General features: G+C 52.2%; 1 protein-coding gene across 3 annotated transcripts in view; it reads right to left on the bottom strand.

Moving 5' to 3' along the window:
• Positions 1 to 22,610, bottom strand: part of SYK (spleen associated tyrosine kinase) — an 83,176-nt gene that overhangs the window by 18,638 nt on the left and 41,928 nt on the right. For 2 of the 3 annotated variants that reach the window (XM_042913264.1, XM_042913262.1), the window contains exons 4-9: positions 16,629 to 16,767; positions 13,008 to 13,089; positions 12,608 to 12,657; positions 10,921 to 10,989; positions 2,181 to 2,268; positions 718 to 895 (exon numbers count right to left, since the gene is read on the bottom strand). In XM_042913264.1, coding sequence (XP_042769198.1) covers positions 718 to 895; positions 2,181 to 2,268; positions 10,921 to 10,989; positions 12,608 to 12,657; positions 13,008 to 13,089; positions 16,629 to 16,767 — 606 coding nt within the window. The remainder of the gene's footprint in view (positions 1 to 717; positions 896 to 2,180; positions 2,269 to 10,920; positions 10,990 to 12,607; positions 12,658 to 13,007; positions 13,090 to 16,628; positions 16,768 to 22,610) is intronic. The other variant, XM_042913263.1, reaches the window with a different exon arrangement.

Below are 22,610 nucleotides of genomic sequence, written 5' to 3'. Positions count from 1 at the left end.
TCTACTTACGTAAGAAAAAACATTGATAAAATGTCTTCGATTTAAAATCATATCTAACAGCTAAACCTGATTATCAGTTAACACACTAATGCCAACACACACATTCAGAGATACGGTGTGTCTGGAAAGACCATACAGACCAGTATCTTTACTGCACCGTCTCTGTGGGACGCCTTCTAAAGAGCAAGTCATGTACGGCGATCTCAGTGACCCAGCAATTCTATTTATCGTATGACATGTGCTGTTATTTGAAAATGTAGGAAAAAGCAAATATGTCATTTCACTCATGATATTTGTAATCAGGAATTTTATGGGTAAGAGAAATAGGACACAATTTAACAAATAAGATAAAATAACTGAATACACACACACACACACACACACACACACTATTGTTAGTTAACAGTAGTGGTATCTGGGGGGCGTAAATATGATGTTCTACTTTTATCACATTTTGCTTGCTTCTACCTTCTAATTCTCTAAAAGGCATGCTCACGCCACCCTAACTAACACAGGTAATTAGTATTTACGTAGCTCCCATACGCAATGGATGCTTGCATTGTAACTGTACCAGAAATGAACACAAATGGACTTGCTAACAAAGACAGATGCAGCTGTGCTGGGTTGTATTTGTGTTTGGGATGTGCATTTACAGGAGGTTCCCAGAAGGTCCGCTCGCGGGAGGACGTGCGGGGTGGTGTTGCAGCCATGACTTACTTTTTCATCTGGTAGTAGCCCTTCTTCACGGTCCCGAAGTTACCAGAGCCCAGTTCGTTGTCCTCCAGGGTCAGCAGCTTGCGGTCCAGGTAGACTTCCTTGGGCCTGATCTCCTCGGGGTCCGCATACGGGCTTTCATACACCTCGGTGTCCATGGGCAAGGCCTCTCTCTGGGCGTCTGCAGGGCGGTCCGGAAAACACAAGCTTGGGGCCGGACCCCCGGTGAAACTCCCATCATCTCCCGCCCCGGCCTCCTGCCCCTCCCCCCACCTCCCCTTTCCAGACCTTGGTCACCTCGTGCGGTTATGGCGCCAGTGAGCACAGTCTCTCCCAGTTTGTTGTGGGGGCAGTGAAAAGCCCCTCTTCCCCGCCGGGCCCGACCCCATTCTTGCACGAATGTGCATAGAGAAAGGGTCTTTCAATGCCAGGGGCAATGATGGAGGGAGGCCTTCCTACCTCATGTAAAAATTCTGACCCGCCTTCTACTGAGGGGTGAGGTCTATGTCACACCCCCTCGGCCCCCAGTGGCTTTTGTAACTGTGTCAACGTCAACCAACAGAATATATGGGAAGGGACGTCTGTGATACACTCGGGCGAGGTTGTAAAGGACCAGGAACCATCTGCACTGTTGGCTGGAAACATGGCTCTCGAGCTTCAGACACCACGCGAGGCGTCGGGCCGTCCGGACGCTTTCCACGCTGTGAGCAAGCCCACGCCAGCCCCTGCCAGGAGATGGCCGCGGAGGGCCCTGGACGAAGCAGGGGCGAGATGCCGGCCGGCCCCCGTGCTCCAGCCTCGCCCCGGCCTCCCCCCTGCCCGGCGTGCCCAAACCCCCGACCCGCAGGAGACCCTTTGACAACCGCAGCCATTTTAAGCTGCTAAGTTTGGGGCTTGTTTCTGCAGCAATGCACAGACTGACCAAGCTCACCGATAAAAACGTAACCCGGAGTCACACAGAGAACCCGGAAAGGGTTCCCACTTGTGACGACCAGTCTGGCCGAGGGCTACGGGCTTCACGGAGGGTGTGGTGTGCCCTCGTGAACTGGGCCCTCCTGTGGCCTCAGGGCCCCTGCACTTCCCTCAGTGCGGCTAGAATTCCAGCCACCCAGACATCCCTTCCGTCCGGAGCAGCCCCGCGTCACCGCCCCTTCTGCTGAAGCGTGTTGGTGGTAGACAGACACACACACCCTTCCAAGGACGCGGTCCTAGAGCCGTGAACTGGCGGGGTTACCGGACGAGCCTTTCTGGGGCAGCAGCATGGAAGAACGCTTTCCGTGAGGCCGTGTCCCCGACAGGGAGGCCTCGGAGACCTCTTCATGCCCCAGAACACCATTGGTCCCAGGCAGGTGACACCCGCCACCGGCCACCGGCCAGCAGCGTCACCCACGCTGAGCCACCGCTAAGTCGGGCCGGCGCGACTGCGGTGCGGTGAATGGCCGGTGACCCACGAGTGCGTTTCTCACCTCTGTCCGTGGGCCAGGGCCCGCGGTCCGGCTCGTACGGATTGAAGGTCACGGCGCTCTCTGGCCGGCTCCCTTGGGATGTGGAGGCCTGAAGCACACAGACGACAGCAGGTCACTTTCCTTCACGGGTGCTCTGTCGGACTGATCTGCACAGTTACTTGTAGTTTCAAAGACTCACATTTGAACTTACGCAGAGAAGACAAACGAAAGAATCAGGAAGAGAGACAAAAAAACCACGTGGCTTATCTCATTCTTCGGGCAGCTGTTTGGACCCCGCGAAGGCTAAGCAGAGCTCGCGCATGGGGTCCCCGCTCACAGACCCTTTTCAATCCCGTTTCCGCCTATCAAAAGATCCGCTGGATTTGTCTTCCTGGCTCAACTCTTTCTTTTCACTTTTATGTCCTATTAAAGTTATTTAAGAAGAAACGCTGAGGGGCGCCTGGGTGGCTCAGTCAGTTAAGTGTCCGACTTCAGCTCAGGTCACGATCTCACCGCTCGTGAGTTCAAGCCCCGTGTCGGGCTCTGTGCTGACAGCTCAGGGCCTGGAGCTGCTTTGGATTCTGTGTCTCCCTCTCTCTCTGCCCCTCCCCAACTCAAAAATACATAAACATTAAAAAACAAGAAACTGTGAATATCTACTAGCTGCTTCCACGCCCTCCCTGACTCCAAAGCGTCTACACAGTCCTAGTTTCTGCCTGTATCTTACCCTCCAGGGAGATCTAGCTATGTGTGGGGGAGATGCCAGAGTGGGGGGCACCAACCAGCCAGTGAGCTATTGGTCCCATGGGGACGCGGCTGCCGCTGGCCAGAGCCCAGTGCTGCTAATAATGACAATAATCACAGACCCCGTGCAGGGGTGGGGAACCTGTTCTCCGAACCCAAAGGAAAGGAAATCTGCCCAGTACTCCGAGCAGGTAATGGAAAACGGTTTGCTGGCCGTTATTAATGGCAACGACTCTTATTATTATTTATTTGATGTGCGTTAATTTGCATTATGAAATAAGAGGGTGTGGGGATGATCTACTCCTTACGTCCCTATAAACTTTCCCTCCTGAAAGTCTCCATCTTGAGTCTTCCTGGCCGCCTCCACCCCCTCAACTGAAAACAAGGGTCAATTGGTCAATTTGGTTCGTGGAAAAAAAAATCACAATTCAAACTCTTTTTTTGGTTTGCTTTGGTGTGACTTGAATAGGGGCTTACATACCCCTGAACCTCATCGGCGCCCAAACACCGGCCACGAAGAAGTGAAATACTGCCAGATTTTGGAGAAATTTAAAGAAACGGAGACATCAAGCTTAATTGTACATTGCCACTTGTTTTGCGCTACACAATGCGTCCTCACCTGCCCTCCTGACATCACAGGACCCGGAACCACAAGTACGATAATAGAGTCACAAGGCACCGCGGCCACGCCTCGGCCACTTGTCTCCAAAACCTTGACCTCCTTGCTCGGGCCGACTACCGAGCGCCACGGGCCCACTGCTCGCAGTGGCAAAGGCCCAGGTGACCAGGCTACGGGACTCCCGCTCTCACATGTCAACCGGTGGTCCTGGCTCCACGTTCTCCTTCGACTACCTGAGCCTTCCCGCCGCACTCACAAGAGAGGCACCACGTGTCGAGGGTGCAAACTGTGTAAGGCACAGTCGTGCATTCGCTACACCCGAGCTTCGTCTTGCCCACCACTGGTGCTCCATAAAAATGTGCCAAACACATACCAACGAATGAATGAATAAGTGAGTGAATGAGTGAGTGAATGAATGAGTGAACGAAGATAATGTCTCAAAGCTGGGAGATGTGAAGAATGAGTCAGTGTGATTTAAAAACGATTTAGGGGCGCCTGGGTGGCTCGGTCGGTTGAGCGTCCGACTTCGGCTCAGGTCATGATCTCACGGTCTGTGAGTTCGAGCCCTGCATTGGGCTCTGTGCTGATGGCTCGGGGCCTGGAGCCTGCTTCAGATTCTGTGTCTCCCTCTCTCTCTGCCCCTCCCCTGCTTGTACTCTCTCTCTCTTAAAAATAAACATTAAAAAATTTAAAAAAAAAGCTTCTTTTAGGTTTACATTTACTAACCTTTCAACGTCTCTGATCTTGGCTGCAGGTGGGAAACTGAGATCCAAAGACAAAACTTTGACACGAGGACCTGCCGTCCTGGGCAAGGGGAGGGCACCAGCACCCCTTCTCCTGACCTTGAGACCTGCCCTGTGACCCTTAGAGCAGTATCCTGGGGCTATAACTGCTTCACCCTGAGCGAATGTTCTTCAGAGCAGTGGACTTCACAAATTAAAGGCAGAAGGCAGTGACCCGACAAGTGAATCCCATGGGGAAGGAATGAACAGCAGAGGTGGGGGTGTGTAAGTGACAGGGACGCCAGGGCACCAAGAGCAGGTGCGAACCACCAGTGACGGCCACAGTGACATCGGCAGGGTGGTGCTCACCCCCGGTCTGCCTCGGAGTAAGGACCCGGGTTGGGGTCTCCCTCGGAAGGTCAGGCAGGCCCCCGTTTTCAGCCGAGGAGGCCGTGTGGACCACCACTCTGTTACGAGCTTTCACGGCCTGACCGAGCCCCACAGGACACTCACTAACCACATCTGCTCCCTGGCTGGGCCCCCAGGTCCTCCTCATCCTCACTGGGGGGGGGGGGCAGGGGACGACACTCTGGAGAATGTTCTTTGGAAGAAATGGGAGATTTTCTGTCGTGTCAGTTACCAGGGCGGCAGTGACACTGTGACGAATGTAAAGACGTGAAACGAGTTTCCTGTCTCCTGAAGTGTTCAATGGATACGCCACTTAGTAGGACAACGCCCAATACCCTCTGGGATCGAGGGTTCACAGCTGAAAAGAATTCAAAAACTTTGTACAGAATGGGCTCTGAGGCAGGATGCTAAGTTATAAAAGTATTGATGAGTATTACAACTTGACATTTTAATTTAGTGAAAAACATACTGTGGGCCTATTATATCATTTATCATTATTCTTTCTGATTTGTGTCGGTGGTTTATTCCGCCCTAATCAATATCAGCGCCCTGTCTGCATAGAGAACAAGGTGTAAACGAAATTTTGGCAGGTGCATTTTCCCCGTGTTTGCGGACGTTCCAAACAGAGCTCAGGCCCGCCGGCCACCACTAGATGGCGCTAGGTCCCTGCGTGTTCTGCGTCCCAAACACCAACTTGCGCCTTTTCTTCAAGTTTTACACACGAAGGTGAAAACAGGTCACTCCACAACAACAAAAATAAGACCAGATTAGGTCTGAAATTCGAATCCCCCATCTCTCACTGGCCGGGCTTGACGGCAAGCGTAATATTCTCCGGGAGCCGATGTGTAGCTGGGGATTCAGAAGTGAACAGACGAGTGAAAATACATTGTCCTCACAGCGCCGACAGGTAATCCAGCTTCCTGACCCGTGTGTCTGGAGCTGTGTCCTAACATCCATTTCTAGACCTTAATTTTTAGACTCCTTGACAGACATTTTGCAGTCAGGCACAGCAGTAATGAAGGTGGCCCCATATGCGTCACCGTTGCAGGGACTAAGAAGGGGCTGTAGGCCTCAGAGCCATTGCGGATGGGGCTCTGGTCTCTGGTGGCATGACGGTGGTCCCAGTGGGGAGCAGGGACCCGCGGTCGAAGGCACACTTCCTCGGCCAGGGCACGGAACGATACCGAGTCTGCTTCAAATTCACGCCAACCGACACCTGAACCTCACGATTGATCCTCTCTCACCTTCGGAGCAGAGGTCCACAACGTGGCCCTTGACAGTGATGTGGAAACACGTTTTCTCAAGGGTCTGGGTCACCGATTCGGCGTTACCGTGTAAGTGGGTATGACTCCACAGCCCCTCTTTCCTTTCCTTCCCTCTGGCAACTCAGCCCCGGTGAACTGTGTATTTAAATATGAGCCTTAAAAATACCCCAGTCACCAGTGCAGAGGTTGGCATGAAACACGGGTTTCAATGTGAAATTCTGGAACACGTTTCCACCGAGGTAAACGTCAATGCTGTGTGGCACTTTGAGGGCACGCGCCTTGGTGACACGAGGCTGGGGTGCTGTCTTTTAAAATGCTGCTGTTCAGACTCTGCTGGTTCTCCGTTTGTGTGCTTAGCGAAACATGACGAACATTCTGGTATCTGGTAGTGGGAGGGGCTTCGTTCATTTAAGGATTTCCAGTCTTCAAAGCAAGTGTGTGGAGGGGTGGGGAGAGGGTGAATCATACTTGCATTCGTAATTTGACTTTGTTTCCGTGTTTAGGTATGAAGATGTTCCTAACCTCTAAGGAAAATTTTAAAATATCCCTGCTCCTAAGTTTTTATTAGGACATCTCTAATATCTGATTAACAAGCTTTTTCAAGTCAAAACACACTTTTCACTAACCACTCACATGCTAGAATTAATTCAAGTTCTGACATGTACTTTTTGTGCCTGAATCATTAAAAACAACTATGTATGTTGGTCAAATTAACAAACTCAAGAGCGTCATTTGCACCTTAGCTAACCAGACGGGGTATCTGACATAATTCCCCTAAATGCTTCCTCCTGACTGCTTCACGAATAGAAAATTCCTCTTCTATTTACAAAAACATGAATACCAGCTCTCCTAACATATTTCTGAATAGCGATTAAAATACATTTAATCCATAACTTAAATCACACAATGCTTCTTTATTGATATCTTTGGCATCTAGGGAAAATCAATGGATATTTCAAAAATGTTATAAATTTAAATAGGCAATAGCCTTTTTTTTTGCCAGAGACGTATCTTCATAGTATTAATCAGATTAGTTTCTTTTTTAAAAATGCTTATTTATTTTTGAGAAAGAGAGGGTGGGCAGGGGAGGGGCAGAGAGAGGGAGACACAGAATCTGAAGAGGCTCCAGGCTCTGAGCTGTCAGCACAGAGCCCGACTTGGGCTCGAACTCACAAACTGTGAGATCATGACCTGAGCTGAAGTAGGACGCTCAACCATCTGAGCCACCCGGGCGCCCCAGATTAATTAGCTCCTAATCCTAATTCTAATTAGAAATTCTTTCTAATTTCCCTTTTTAAAAATATTATTAAATAAATTCAAGAGGTACAAATTTTAAAAGGCACGGCAGGGTTTACAACGAAACAGGAGTCTCCTTGACAGCCCTGTCTCGTACTCCCACAGCAACTGCTTTTACCGGTGTCTTTATTACTGTATTTCTTCCAGAACGTTCTATATTCTATCAGCACATATTCGTCACTTGCAACTAACGCTGTATTTTGGAAACAATTCTAGATCTCAGCTGTCTCCCACAGTGTGAGTTTTATTGTAACTGGTTTCTTTCCCAATGATAGACTTTAAAATTGTTTTCAGACTTTGTCAGTTATACGGTGCTGGAGTAAACACCTTCACATATACGTGGTTGTGCATACATGTAAGAATACTACACACCTAGAGATAACATTGCAGGCAAGAAGTCACATGTGCTTTTATTTCTGGTGGATGTTATGAAACGACCTTTTTTTTCGAGGCTGTATCGCTTCCAGCAAAGTGTAGAAGGGCTTATTAGCCTCCTCCCACACCATGCCATCAAGCTTTTTACTTGGGTCCATTTCACAGATGGACATGACGGGGCACCAGAGGTTCAACTGGCATATCTCTCGTTATGAAATGGAGCGGCTTCCCCTATGTTTACATTTTCCTATGTTTTCCCTATAAGAGAAATACAAATATATTCGCTTTACTAATAACTACCTACTGACATCCTCTGCCGTTAGCCTGTTAATTAAAACTTTTACTGACTTACAGAATTTCTATATATTAAAGATCTTAGCCTTACACATGTGTCATTACCAATACTTATTCTCAGTTTTTTATTTCCTTTGATGATATTATGTTCCTTATCCATGCATGTGTTTATTTTTAGGTAGTCTTATTTTAGGTAGTCTTAGTGATATATATTAATAGTTTATGAAGAGGAGACATGTTTGGGGTGCCTGGGTAGCTCCAACTTTTGGTTAAGCGTCCAACTCTTGCTTTCAGTTCAGGTCATAGTCTCCGATTTCGTGAGTTCGAGTCCTGAGTCGGGTTCTGCACTGACCGTCGGGCTGTGCACCAGATACCAGAAACTGCTTGGCATTCTCTCTCTCTCTGTCTCTTCCCTCCTGCTCTCTCTCTCTCAAAATAAATTAATAAAAACTTAAAAAAAAAAAGAGGAGACACATTCCTTTAGTGTAAAGATCTACTACGTCTTTTCTAGATCTCTCCTTATTCACCGTGAGTGACTAAGCTGGCTTCAGCCTGCTTGGGACAGGGATGGGGTGGGGGTGAGTTGTCTCCTCCCAGGGCCGGGCTACTGTTTCCTGGGGTGATGGCTTATTGATGTGTCAGTGTGGCTAGTCTGAGCTGTAATCTTCATTATTGAATCAAATTATCATCTTGGTACTGCTATGGAGGGATTCTGCAGATGTAATTGAAATCTCTAATTCGTTAATTTAAGATTATCATGGGTGGGCCTGGCTTAATCAGCTGAGAGTCCTTTGGGGAGAGTTGAGGCTTTGCCAAGAGAGAAAAAGAGAAAGGTGGAGGGCGGACTGACCCCCGGCTGCGGACGACAACTTTAAGCATCTCCAAAGAGTTCTGTCCTGCTCCTGAAGTTCCCTTCCTGACGGACGGTCTGCCCTACAGACACGGGACCCACATATACACCCCCATAATAGCATAAGGCAAGTCCTTGTGACAAACCTATACTCGTATGTGAGTGCACGCGTGTAGAGATGTGTGTGTATGTAAATATGTATGTACGCGTGTGTGTGTCTGTTTTGTACACAAATCTCCAGCTGGTCACGCTCCCTTGGCTGAACCCTGCGTGGTGCACCTAGGAACCACGTAACAAAGATACGCAAGAACGCTGTCTGTCTACAGTGAAACCGCCCATCCCTGGGGCTGCACCTGGGTTGGGGGGCTGTGTGTTGGCACATAGGGTTGGGCCACCATACAGGGGATCGTGAATAAACAAATCATGGCAACCGGCGGTGTGGCCCACGTCTACAGGGCATCCCCCATGGCAGACAGGCAGGCCCTGTGCGTGGAGGGGCCACGGAAGCCAGCGAGCAAGGGGTCTGGGCACCATGCATGTCATGCATCCTGCCCCGAGCTCTTCTACGCAGCTCTGTCGGGGGCGGCGTCCGATTACAAACCCCTGAATCTTGTGTTTGACCATCAAACCCCGGTAGCAAGGTCGCAAAGTTGAACTACATTGTAATTACAGCCTTGGAAAGCTTACAGCTTGTGATGACGAACATGCACCTTGAAGCAGAATCTGCTTTGCATCACCTCGGTTGATGGGTGCCATCTGGCCCCTTCAGCAGGAAACACTGCTGGACCCCGGGCCTGTGAGCCCCCAGGCGGAGCCCTCTCCCAAGGGAAGGGGCGAATGCCGAGGCCACGCGGGCCAGCAGGCAGCAGTGGGAGAGCTGTGCTGGGGAGCATGGGGGACGCTGACCTCTTCAGGGCCACAGCCTCAATCACATGCCGGTCCTGGGACCTTCTAGTTAACGCCAAGCGGTGTGGCAAAGTGGGCACTGGACACAGAGAATGTGTCACCTTGACAACCTGGTCCCCGACTCCTAAAATGCCACCCTTAGCAAAGGCAGCCTCGAACGTAGCACCCCCCGCCCCACCCAAAGCACTGCCCCCTCCTAGCTGAGTCTTCCTGCGGGCTGACCCACGCTTCCTGGGCCCTTGACATTCAGACAGCCATTCCGTTTCATTCAGCTCATCAAACGTCACGCTCAACTCCCCTCTCTGGCCTGCCGTCAGCGCGACTGAGAACGCCTTCAGTAGGATGGCCCGCTTGGAACATTCCTCCTAAACGAAATCTCAGGACTTTTATGCTTTTTCGTTTCTGTAGTTTCTAGCAAGTACTGTAGCCAACTTGTACCCTGTGTTGACGCCCAACTGTATGTCTGGGAAAATGCCAATTGATGTGAACGTGGAAAGAATTAGTAATGAAAGAATTTTCTACCACCAATGATCAAAGCGCAAAAAGCAATCAATACATACTATATGTCTGTGTATCTACACACACACACACACACACACACACACACATATATGGAGATGATTCATTATAAGTAAAAATCATTAAAATAATTGGGCTTCTTTCCTCCTAATCCAATCACACAGCCAAATATAAAACCTCTTCCTATGTCAACCTTACTGCCCCATAAAGAAAACAGGTATTTCTAATCCTCAAATGTCCATGTCTGTCTTCATGCACGTTCTACCTCCAGTTCCGTGCTGGAAGCCGACAGCCGTAATGCAGGTACTGTCTCACTTGGTGTCCACAAAATAAACCGTCTTAGGCGCTAAACCCTGGCATTCCTCCCGGCAGCGTGTGATTTGTGCTACCGGCTCCCATTCCTGCAACACGGGATTCTGGCAACAAAGTCACGCGGCTCGCTTTGAAACGATTTTCCGACACGAGGCTCCCACTTTCCCCGTTGACCCAAATGACTTTCAAGCGCACATTCAGCAGAGAGGGCACGCTCGCGGCGTGGACTTGGTGGCAGTGACTGGACCCACAAGGAAAGCACAGGAGGCCCGGGAGGGGGCTGCCGACCGGGGCTGCACACGGCAGACAGGAGAGCAGAGCAGCGGGGCGGGGGGTGGGGGGGGGGTCAGGGCAGCGCACGCGGAGGCCAGCGGGCACCGGAGCGGGAGTGCCGCGTACGGGACAGTCCTACCACTCAGTCAAGGACCGCAAGCAGGGGACGCTTTAGCACCTTTCTGTGGCCAGGCTTTGGGAAGGAGTATGATTTGATTCTTGAGATAATTCCACCCGCTGACCATGTCTAGAAACCATAACGGCAAAGAGGAATAGTAAATGTTTCAGAAAACAAACACGGGCTACCTTACATGACATACTATTTCGACTTGCTTTACAATGATCACCGCCAGCCCCCTCCACGTTCCGCTAGGAGATTCAGCACCAGCAACACTGGGTCACTGGGGAGGCTTCAGGAGAAGCCCACCACGTGAGCAGAAGGATCGGGAAAAATATTTTGGTAACAGTTCCCATGGACAGCTATAAGATCAGGGCTGTTACGTTAAATAGCTCCTGTATCATATAGATTACTGAATCACAAACTCGAGGCAAATCATTCTAAAGAATAAATCAGATGGTGCCCAATTCTGTTACATCTTTGGGGTGTTGGTTCTAAGGTGTTTGTGGAAATTCCAGATTAGGACACGTAGGGCGTGTATTTATTTTTTTCCCCTGTATGTGTCTCACCAGTTAATAAAAAGGTTTTCCAGAACGGCTAACGTCCTGAAGCTATTGGGTGATGCGTGGCTACATACAGGCTTGATGTTCTTTTATGAGCTCTCAGCCCTGAGCCCTCACCCATCTCAGAGGAAGAGAAATCTGTTTCATGGAACACACATGTTCCAGTAGACTCTCCAGGCCCAGGAGCCGCGTAAAGCGTAAAATAAAATGATCACTCCACAGAGGTGCTATATTTTAGATGCTGGGGCCAAAGTTCACTGGTACTTTAGCAAATTCCTAATCGCCCCATCCAGTGGCGGCTACTGGCCCCAGAGAGCCTCGCTGCTTCAACACAGACACAGCCTCTGAGCCATCAACGGGCCTTACCCGGGGCAGAACGTTTATTCTCTGTGGATTTTGTTTTTTAAGGGTTAACAGGCAAATCGGGAGACGTGGAGCACACAACTCAGGATGGGGGAATTTATACTTCAAAGGACACCTAAGGTGCACACCGAGGTCCCCCAAAAGGAGCAGGACCCAGTCCTGTCTTGAGTATAAACCTGTGTGTCAGCTTGGGACAGTCGGGAGGTAGGAGACTGGCAGGATTCTCTCTTTAGGGGCATGTGCTGGGCAAGCCCACGTGGAGACATGGGGACAGGTGACATTCTCACCTCCTACTGACATGGAGGGAGAGGCCAGTACCTGCCTTCTCTAGGGGCTTCTCCTCGTCTGATGCAGCTGAGCACCCCAGCCCCTCCCCAAACCTCCTCTGCTAAGCTACTGCCAGACCAGCTCTCCTGAAAGGTCGAGTCTTCTGAGAACGATGATTTAACCAAGAGAGCTGGGGGGGGGGGGCGGGCTCAGTGAGACATCTTGCACCCCAGACTCACTACAGCGACCACGCACACGATCTCATGGATCGTGCACACGGCTCCACACAGATGACTCGGGGCTGGGCCAGAGCCAGGGGCTACCACTCCCGAATCCACCAGGGGGCGTACTTCTGATTTAACACTGGGTGTCCCAGGGTAACCTACAAATAGCCTCCACCGGCCTGGAACTAAAAGTAGGCTGATTCTAGCTGACACCCCCCTGGTCGCAGTTTACCAAGGTGACAAAAGCAACAGTCACCTCTACCCTTGAGTGCTAAACCTTGCACTAACATATGGCCTCTTCACCCAAGGGGCAGTTCTGGTAACACTTACTGCAGGATGTGGACCTGGGAGGGGCGCCCGGGCTCCGAAGTTGATATTTCCTGGGTGGAAAGAGCACGGTCGGTTAGGGCTAAGTCCCGGGAAACCCGCAACACGCCTCCCTGCCCCCCGCAGATCACTCAGCCTGACTGTCCAACTGTCCTGCCTGGGGCGCCATTTTTTTTCGATGTCTTCTCTTCACTCGCCTCTCTTACCCACGTAGTTAGAATCAGTCCGTTTTCTAAGGTTAAAGTTATTGGCTACATTTTGATTAATTGGACTGATCCGACATTTTTTATTGATCTGTAAAAGTAAGTCCTCATCCCACCTGAACCTGGGACAGGCCAAAAGGAACACGAGGCTGATTGTTGTCAACATCTGAGACACAGAGATTCCAACATCAGGGACTTACCTGTCTGCCCGCCAATTTTCTGACACGGAACTGTAAGAACTCTTAACAGCCCATCTGCTTTATAAGAATAATGCTCCACTAGCTGAAAAAAAAGAAAGTAAGAGCCATGCATTACGGAGGCAGGAAATGGAGAAATCCCACCTGGGGCAGCCGACTCCCCTTTCAGACCTTAAATGTGGCTTGAGGACAATAAAACGTGCTTCCTTGGGAGCTCATCCTGCTCCCTTCCCATGGCCCCTCCCCCTGGCCTCAGATTCTGGACTGAAGTCTACATGCCACCTCCCATCTGGACTTGACCTCACTCTCCCCACACCCTTGCATCTACCCATCCACCCACCCATCCATCCATCCACTCATCCACCCATCCATCTACCCACCCACCCAGCCAGCCAGCCACTCATCCATCCATCCATCCATCCATCCATCCATCCATCCATCTATCCACCCAACCAGCCACTCATCCATCCATCCATCCATCCACCCACCCACCCATCCACCCATCCACCCATCCACCCACCCATCCAGCCAGTCAGCCACTCATCCATCCATCCATCCATCCATCCACCCATCCATCCACCCATCCACCCACCCAGCCAGCCAGCCAGCCACTCATCCATCCGTCCATCCATCCATCCATCCATCCACCCACCCATCCATCCACTCATCCACCCACCCACCCATCCATCCATCTACCCACCCACTCATCCTCCCACCCATCCATCCACTCACCCATCCATCCATCTACCCACCCATCCATCTATTCATTCACCCATCCATCCAACCATCCATTCCATCAGCCCTCCCTCCCTTCTTTTTTCAATAGCTAGCTCCATTTATTTGTTTATTTCTCCTACATCCGTATGATGTTATAAAAACAAATTCAGCATGCTACCATTTCTTCCTTTATTCAGTCATTCATGCTAAGCCCCAAGGCAGGACCAAAGGCAAACTAAGATGAATGAGGCATATTTCCTATTCCTGAAGTGCTTCCTTTCTTGATGGAGAGACAGGTAAAGGAATCACAATATACTATTAGTCATCGGTTAATGCTGTACAAGAGCTGTGGGCAAAGGCTTTGGAGGTACCAAGTCATTCAGCCCAAAAGTTTCAGGGAGAAGATGTCAGAGCTGGGTCATCAGGACAGGGTCTTCTAGAGAATGACCTTATGTTGACAGAATGTGGCCATCCTTGGCTAACAGCTCCCAGAAAACCACGACTCATGATGTCCAATTGGCCCATTAAAAAATTAATTAATGGCAAGTAGATTTATTTGTATCTCATCAAAATTACACAATAAGAAGACAGCCTTGGTATTTCATATTTTCTCTCAAACAGACATCTCTTCAGACAACCTAGAATCTTCATATCTGGTATCTGTTCCTTCTCTGTTTATTGGTACCTTTTCCAGTTAAGGACCCTGCTCTTGAATCTCCTCTCAAACCTTACCTGCTTGGGTGAATGTTTGTATCTGTAATTTTTTTTTAAGTAGGTTCCATGCCCAAGGTGGGGCCTGAACTCACGACTGCGAGATCAAGAGTGGTATGCTCTACGGAAGGAGCCAGTCAGGCGCCCCTGAGCAAATATATTTTACCCTTCCAGGAAGCACTCTCTTTTTGCGTCGTCTTTTATTGTAAGATCTACCTCTAAGCAGGCGTTTCAACGAGACCAGCCCTAACACGCTTCTGAAATAGACACAGAGGCTCTGTCCGCTCCATTGAATGTAACAGCGTGTCCTCGGGCTGACAGTATCGAGGTCCCTCCAGCAGTGAGGTGCCTGTCCATCTTTCCAGTGTCATTCAAATATCTTGTGTTTTCTGACACTGTACCGACCAGGGTGCCTGGACGGTGGGCTTGCACATGAGCGTTTCCCTCCCGGGCAGGGGTCAGCAAACTACCTCTACAAGGGCTGGACAGAGATAGTTTAGGCTTTTTTCAGGCCACTTTCCCTGTCACACAGTCCTTTCTTAAAAAAAAAAAAAAAAAGCACTTTGAAGTATAAAAACCACTTCTTCCATAACTATACAAAAACAGGCTAAGGGCCAGATTAGGTCCTGGTTTGCTGACTCCGTCCCCAAAGTAAGCCAGTCCAGCCAAGTATAGCAATTCCCAACTCCCAGGGAAACAGCTCCGGGCTCCTGGGGGGGCGGTCCATGAACAGCGGCCCCTCATGTGGCTCTCAAGAAAAAAAAAAAACCACTGAAATCACACCTGTCAAAATGGAAGGCAGTGCTGGCCTTCTGAGGCTCTTTCTTAAGCCCAAGGGCTAGAAAACACACACGGGGAAAGATATTAGCTAGGGCTGGACACTGACATGCCAGAGGAATCCACGAATACGGGTAGAATCTTGGGAAGAAACTCCAACAATTAGAGACGGTTAATGCTGGGATGAGCCAGTGTGCTGACCTTGGCACTGTGCGTGAACTCACACAAAGGAAATGGTCATCCCGGAGAAGTCCAACGGCTCTGTGGCCGTGTCCTGGTCATGACACCGGGGCCCCCGAGCAGTCGTGCTGGAGGACAGACCCGGGGCCCTTATGTGTACACCATCCACAATTCTTGTAGGAGGTGAGAAACGCTGGTGGGAATTAATACCCACCAGCAACGTCCCCTACTCATCTCTGAGCTGCATTGGGCACTCGTATCTGGTAGGCTGAACGCTCTCTCAAACTGGTGCTGGTGAGTTAAAGCAGAGCCCGTGGTCACTAACGAGCCACACGGCAGACGATGCCGGTGTTACGACCGATGTGAATAAAGACCCAAACCCCCGGCATTCAGAAAAGAGGTATTCCTTTTCCAGCCACAGCATTAGGAACCAGAATACATTAGGTGGTGGTTACTGTGCTTTCAAGGAATGCGAATCCTTTCTGCCGGTTTTCAAGCAGATGGATTTTGAGTGGAGCCCTTTCCTGCTATCGGCACCGGTGGGGTTTGGGGCGTGGGCACGTGGACACAACCCTCGTTGCGTTCCTCACCCACGAAAGCTCCGTGTGGTGGCCACTCGGGCCAGCAGAGTCCCTGGGGTTTCTCTGCTGCTGGACCCAGGAGGTTACAGGGTGCCTGGATGAAGTGATGTGTGCAGCACGGCCACGGCTGTGGCCGTGGCCACGTGTCGCTGTGATGGAAATGAAAACAAGCAGTGTGTTCCCACCTCCGCCCGCTGGAAAGTGCGACGGCATCGATTCCCTGCTCCTCGGTCCCTGCGTGTCTCCCGAATTATGAGCCATATTGGGGTTTACTAGAGGTTGGGTGAAAAAGAATCCCTTTTCCGACCAGAGCTGAAAAATCCTGAATCACCCAGGGAGCGCTGAGTCTCCTTCGTTTCCAGAGCTTCCTTCTGCAGCGAGCCAGCACCCGATGCTTTATATAGAGCGAGAAGTGCTCCCAGCCCCCAAGGCATGGCCTCCTGTTCACCTCTGAGCACAGCTCTCCGGGGTGGCCGGCGGGGGCGGGGGGGCCCTCCATGGTGCCCAGAACTTCTGGATTCCAGAGCCTCATGCACCTGACATCCCCACCCCTGGCCCAGGCTTCCAGGTACCTGAGGGTTGAAAGGAGCCCCTACCAGGACCCAGGTAGGCTTGGGCTTGAAAGGTGGGCTTTCTCCCTCGTGAGGACGGCCCATACCTGCCAGAGCGTGTCGAACTTCTTCCCGTCGGGGATGGAGAGCTTCCCCGTTTTGTCCTTATCGATGCGGTAGTGCAGTACCTTCCCCTCATGCAGCAGGCACAGGGCGTAAGACCCGTTGTCGTTCCTGTCCCGGATCCTGCAAGACAGGAGGCGGCGCGTCAAACCCACACCTGCCCCATGTGCCGCCCGCAGTGCCCGACCTGGGCTCCGGGGCTTGGCCCCCCCGCATAGAGAGGCCCGGCCGGACCCTTGGGTGGGCAGCAGGGGGAGCCCAGGTTCTGTGGGCGAGTCTCCGTCCACCTGGGGGAGCCGCCCAGGCAGGCCACCAGCACAGGGCACCCACGGCACAGGGAGAGTCTCTGCGCTGGCCTCTCTTCCCCCGGGTCTGCGTCTGGGGCACAGTCCCAGAAGCCGCAGCACCGCCGGCCGACTCGGCCCCGGGTGCAGCGTGGACGTGCCTGGGAAGCATCTTACGTCGGAAACTTCCCGACCACAGATGGAGGGGGCGAGGGCCCCCTCTTCCCAGGGTCTTCGGGGCCCTGGCATTTTCCGCAACGAGGAAACTAAGCCCCCAAAACGTTTCGCAGCGTGCCCCAGGGCACCGTATTTTGGGAAGAGCTCGAGTGACTGTGCCACGCTGCGTGGGATTTCCGTGCTTTGGGAAAACTTCGGACGCCTCCTTCCGGTTGCAAGAGGTCACGCCCCCGAGACGGGCGTTGGAAACACGTGTGGTCCCCCTCTCCCGCCTGTGGACTCATCCCCAAAGGTAAGTGGACACAGACGGCCGAGCTGTGTGCCGGGTGGGGCTGGACGTTTGCTCTAAGAACACGTTTCTCACCAAGTCGCAGTTGGTTGTGCACGTTGGCCGGGCGGCCTCCACACCCCACGGCCCTGGGCAGCTGGTGCGGGTGCAGGAACACACCCAGACCCCCCTTCTGAAACCTTCTGCACCTTCAGAACAGCTCCTTCCTCCCAACCCAGCCACGCCGCCAGCACCCCAGGCGTGAACCTGTCTTCACAGCCCCGCGGCCGGCTAAGGCCCGTTCGTCGTTGTCAAAGCAAAAAACAACCACACAGAAGGGGTAAGACCTATGTTCATACGGGAGGAGAACGGAGTCCTCTTTATAAGAAGCTCTTTTACAATGTGGAATGCGGGACTGCTCATATTTTACTCCCTAAGCACCCGCGGCCAACAAAAAGGGTGACTTGGAGGGATGAAGAACTCGGTGAAATGAACCCTGAGCGTGAAAAATTGACACGTGCGCATACCAAAGGAGACCGCGGGAGGACAATGTCCATGGGCTGTTCCAAAACAGCACCCTCCTTGACTTACAGCCTTTTAGATCTTTGACCTCAGGGTCCTGGAAGCAAGAAAAGGGATCCAAACTCCGGTTTTCTGAATTCGTGCCTAAATTCCGGCACTCCATCTTGCCCGATGCCCGGATTGAAATTTTCTTGTTAAAATTGAGACGGGGGATGGCAGATTGCCCAGGGGGGATGGTGGGACCAGAATAATCCGGGAAACGCAGAGTAAGACCACGGTGGAAACACCCCTGGGCACCCTTCAGACTGGCCAAAATGAGAAAGGCTGATAATACCAAGTGCTGCCTAAAAACAGGGTAGCAGGTGCCCTCCATGGTGCTGGGTGGAGTATGATTCTGATCATCCACTTTTGGGAGACAGCTTGGAACTCTCTATGGGTCTCAAACCTGTTCAGTCCTTGGGAAGCAGAAATCCACACTCCTAGGTAAAAAAAAAACCGATGCCCCCTGTGCCCGGAAAGTATGCGGGTGTGTTTACAGCAGCTTTATCTGTGATTGTCCCAAACCGTAAACAACCTAAATACAGGTCCACTGACTGCAGACAGAATGAGTACGTAAACTCTGGGGCATTCGCACGACGCAACATCACAGAACAATCCGACGGCCGAATGGCAATGACACAGACCACAGGGGACTCCCGGGAGCATAAAACACACGCCACGATTCCACGCGCACGTGGTTCCCAAACAGGCAAGAGCAAATGGTTTGTTTAGAGGTGCACACCTAGATCCTAGGTGATAAAACCGAAGAAGAAGAAGAAAAAAAATTGAGGGTACGTCGGGCACCAGAATCCAGGAAGTGGTGTCCTCGAGCTGTGAGCGGGGCAGGCCCCCTGCCACATTGGTTTTCCTTCTCTCCCCTGGCGGTGTTTGCTTTGTGAGTATTCACGGATCTGCACCTAAACATGGCAATGCACTCACTCGTGTGTTTTCTGTTTCATGAGAAAAACAGTATAAAGAGAGATCTGGCGCAAGGAGGAGATACGGCGGGTCTTGCTTTTGGACAAGGGATTTCTGCAAAAGCACACACCTCCTTCGGCCCCCTCCCACCCCCTATTGGTACCCCCCCCCCCCCAGCCCCAGGGCACAGGTCCTGAAGCAGAGTCCTTCTGTCCCGGAGCTCCAGCCAGGCAGCCTGTGGCCAGCTCACGGGGATCCCGGCAGCGACAGCCAGCCGGGCAGCAGACAAGCTGCTTGACAGGCCCCCCCCCCCCCCCATGGCAGCTGGCAGGAAACGAGGGCAGAGAAGGAAACCCACAGGCCCAACTTCTGTAGGTGGCGAGGACCAGAGGCCCGGTGACGCTAACGGCCGGCAGCTGTGAGGTATCTGCTGGCTTCAGGCAGATCCTGGGCTGGGCTATTTTTAATCTAACACACGCGGAAAACTGGTTTGGAAGCCGAAGCGGCCCCTCCTGCTCCCCCAGAAAGCTCACTCTGCCCCAGCACTCCCACCAGGTTTGTGGCACTGACCCCTCCCCCGCAAAGAGGGGGAGCAAAGGCTCAGCTCCCAGCTCCTCTCCTGCATTAGGGGCCAGCCAGCCTCAGGCACGTTCGCGGAAGCCCCAGAATGTCTCTTCCCCTGTGGGTCTCTTGGAAGAAGCAAGCTGACAACACATTCGTGTTTTGTTATCACGGTGCTGTGAACTGTAGCCGGGCGGCAAAGCTGTCGCACGGCGACTCTCCTTGGTCGGAGGGCAGCAGAGGGCAGGAGAGCCCCCCGCCTCCCAGGCTGTGTGCCTCAGGCTCTGGGCTGGGCTGGCCTTGCCCCTCCCAGATGCCCAAGCCCTTGGCCCAGGAGGGGTGGCGGGGGGTGGGGGGTGGGGTGGAGGCCTGGAGCAGCTGCCCCCTTGTCCACCCTCCGACGCCTCCTAGATCGGAGAGGATGTGTGCTGGCAATGCCCAGGCAGTGGCAGGGAGGGGAGGACCACCCCCCTCTCTGCCACCCAGGTCCTGACACGTTGTGCCATGTCTGCGGCAGACAGAACAGGACAGCAGGGCACAGCCTCCTGTGTGGCCACAGAGCCACAGAGCGTGGCTGGCTGGAGGGGATGAGGGCCGGGGTGGCCGTGTGTACCCGACGATGGCCGTGGCTGGAGCGGGCTGTCCGGACAGACTGGGAGGGCTCGCCCCTCCCGTCCAGGGTAGTGACGTGCTGGGCGGGACCTCAGGCCAACCGTCCACGGAAGAGGAGAGCTGGAGGGCTGGTGCCCTCCCGGTCCGCAAGAGACGCAGGGAAATGCACCTTCCGGGCACCGTCGCCTTGCATCATAGCGAAAGGAGGCACATGTACGCTCCATGCAAAGCAGGACCGGCACGGAATGTGGGTCCGCATCTGACGCCTCCGTCTCTCCCCCGGCCCGTGGAACCGGGTCATGCCCCTCCTCTCAGCTTCACGGGCGCCTTGGTCGGATCAACGGGCTGCTACTGTCATCAGCCCACAGCCCTTTGAACGTTTACTTTAGACAGGCCGTGCCGCGACGCTGACCCGGACCCACAGAGCCACACGTGTCAAACAACGTGGTGTCCCTTGACCACTGATGGGGGCACCGGACGGTCACTGCAGCACGTGGGGCTGGGGGCCAGCCCCACCCGATCTCACTCATCAGCGGACAAGGGCAAGGGCTTTCCTAAACCCACACCCTGCTTTTCAAACTTAAGTATATAACAAGAAGGGAGGTGGAGCCTGAGCTGGGGAAAGGGGGCAGTAAATACAAAGAGCGACAACAAAAATGTGGGTTTGGTGTAAGGGCAAATATGCTTATGGCCCTGCCGCGGACAGGGCAGCGGGGCCGCCGGACCCGAAGAAGAGGTCCTCCCAGGCTCTGGGAGACAGCAGTCCCGACACAGGAGGCTCAGGATTCCCACAGGTGCATGGCGATCAAACTGAGCTCAAAAAGATCACGAAGACATAAGGAAACATGAATTACGAGATCGAGGGCAGGGAGGGAAGGAGGGTGGAGGACACAGAGGTTTGAACCCTTAAGGACTTTCATATTGGAGTCACCGATCACTGGAAGGTTGAGCTCCCTGTGTACGAAGTGTTCAAGGAAACAAGAGGGGCAATCGTGGGGCGCCTGGGGGGCTCGGTCCGTTGCGCGTCCCATTCCTGATTTCAGCTCAGGTAACGATCTCAGGGTTTTGAGACTGAGTCCCGCATCACGCTCGGCACTGAGGGTGCAGCCTGCTTGAGATTCTCTCTCTCTCTCCCTCTTGCCCCTCCCCACTCTCGCTCTCTTTCTCTCTCTCCCTCTCTCTCTAAAAATAAAGAATAAAAAAGGTGGAATTGCAAATATGACCAAGCGATAAAATACTCTACACATGCCCAGGAATGTTAGAGAAACCACCACCGCAACAAAGAGAACCGCTAGAAATTAAAAAAAAAAAAAAAATGTCATTGGTGGCGGGAGAAAACAGTGGTTCAGTTTAAAAGCAGATTAGACACATGAAGTGCCATTTAGTGAACTGGAAGGACGGACACAAAGACATTACACAGGCCAGCACATGGAGAAAAGACGACAGAACGTGAGAAACGATACACACGATGAATTCAGAAGGTCTATGAGATGTTTAACAGGAGCCTCTGAAGGAATGAATGCTAAGAAAGAGAGTAGCAGTTGAGGAAAAACTGGCTGAATATTTTCCAGAACTGATGGAAGAAAAGACTCCATGGTTGTAGGGAGCAGACACACGGCGACCACCTAGGCTTAACTCCGTGCACGGTACCTTGTTCGCCTCCGTAACAACTCAGACAAAACATCAGCTTCCTTCCCCGTTGTGTCATTGAGCAATCTGAGGCCAGAGAGGCAAATTAAATCACACTTGTTCCTTGTTCACAGGGAATACAAGCGTGCATCCTTATAAGCCATCTCAGTGTCTCTGACGAACGTGCCATATTGTGACTGTATATTTCTTGAATGGCAATGAGTCGTAATTGCATTGAAAAGCATCACTAATGGGGCATCCGGGTGGCTCAGTCAGTTAAACGTCCAGCTTTGGCTCAGGTCATGATCTCGCGGTTCATGGGTTCGAGCTGACAGCTCGGAGCCTGGATCCTGCTTGGGATTCTGTGTCTCCCTCCCTTCCTGCCCCTGCCCTGCTCGTGCTCTGTCTCTCTCTCTCTCAAAAATAAATAAACATTAAAAAAATGTAAAAAAAACAATAAAAGCATCACTGATTCCTATTTCCAAAGTGAGGCCTCCACCTCGCTGGGAGACTGCACAGCACTGGTCAAGGTATCATCTAATATTCAAGGGCGACAGGCCCGCCATCTGGTATCCCCAAGCTTGGGTCCGTACTAGACAAAGGCCACTCAGCTCTGAGTTGCACACCCGATTCTGGCCGGACGCAAGTCTCTTCTTCAGACGGCCACTGTCACTGAACCTCCTCGTCCCCAGTTGTGCACAGAATGCGGTGAGCCTTCGCTGGACCCTCAATGCACGTTGCTGACTGCTTTCTCTGCAGGGACTCCCACAGAGCCGTGAATGTGAGAGGCACAAGGGGGCATGCGTGTGTGCCTAAGGGAGGGACAAGCAGAATGGGAAGGGTGTGATGGGAGGATATGGGGGGGAGGGAAGGGAAGGGAGAAAATAACGGAAGCATCACACTCTACCTGGAAATAGCTGGTAACATGAGGATGATTCTGAGTAAACTGTGTGTTT

The sequence above is a fragment of the Panthera leo genome, chromosome D4 (assembly GCF_018350215.1).
Source record: "Panthera leo isolate Ple1 chromosome D4, P.leo_Ple1_pat1.1, whole genome shotgun sequence".
Taxonomy (NCBI): domain Eukaryota; kingdom Metazoa; phylum Chordata; class Mammalia; order Carnivora; family Felidae; genus Panthera; species Panthera leo.
Note: the sequence above shows the minus strand (reverse complement) of the source record. Positions and strands in the feature narration are given on the sequence as shown.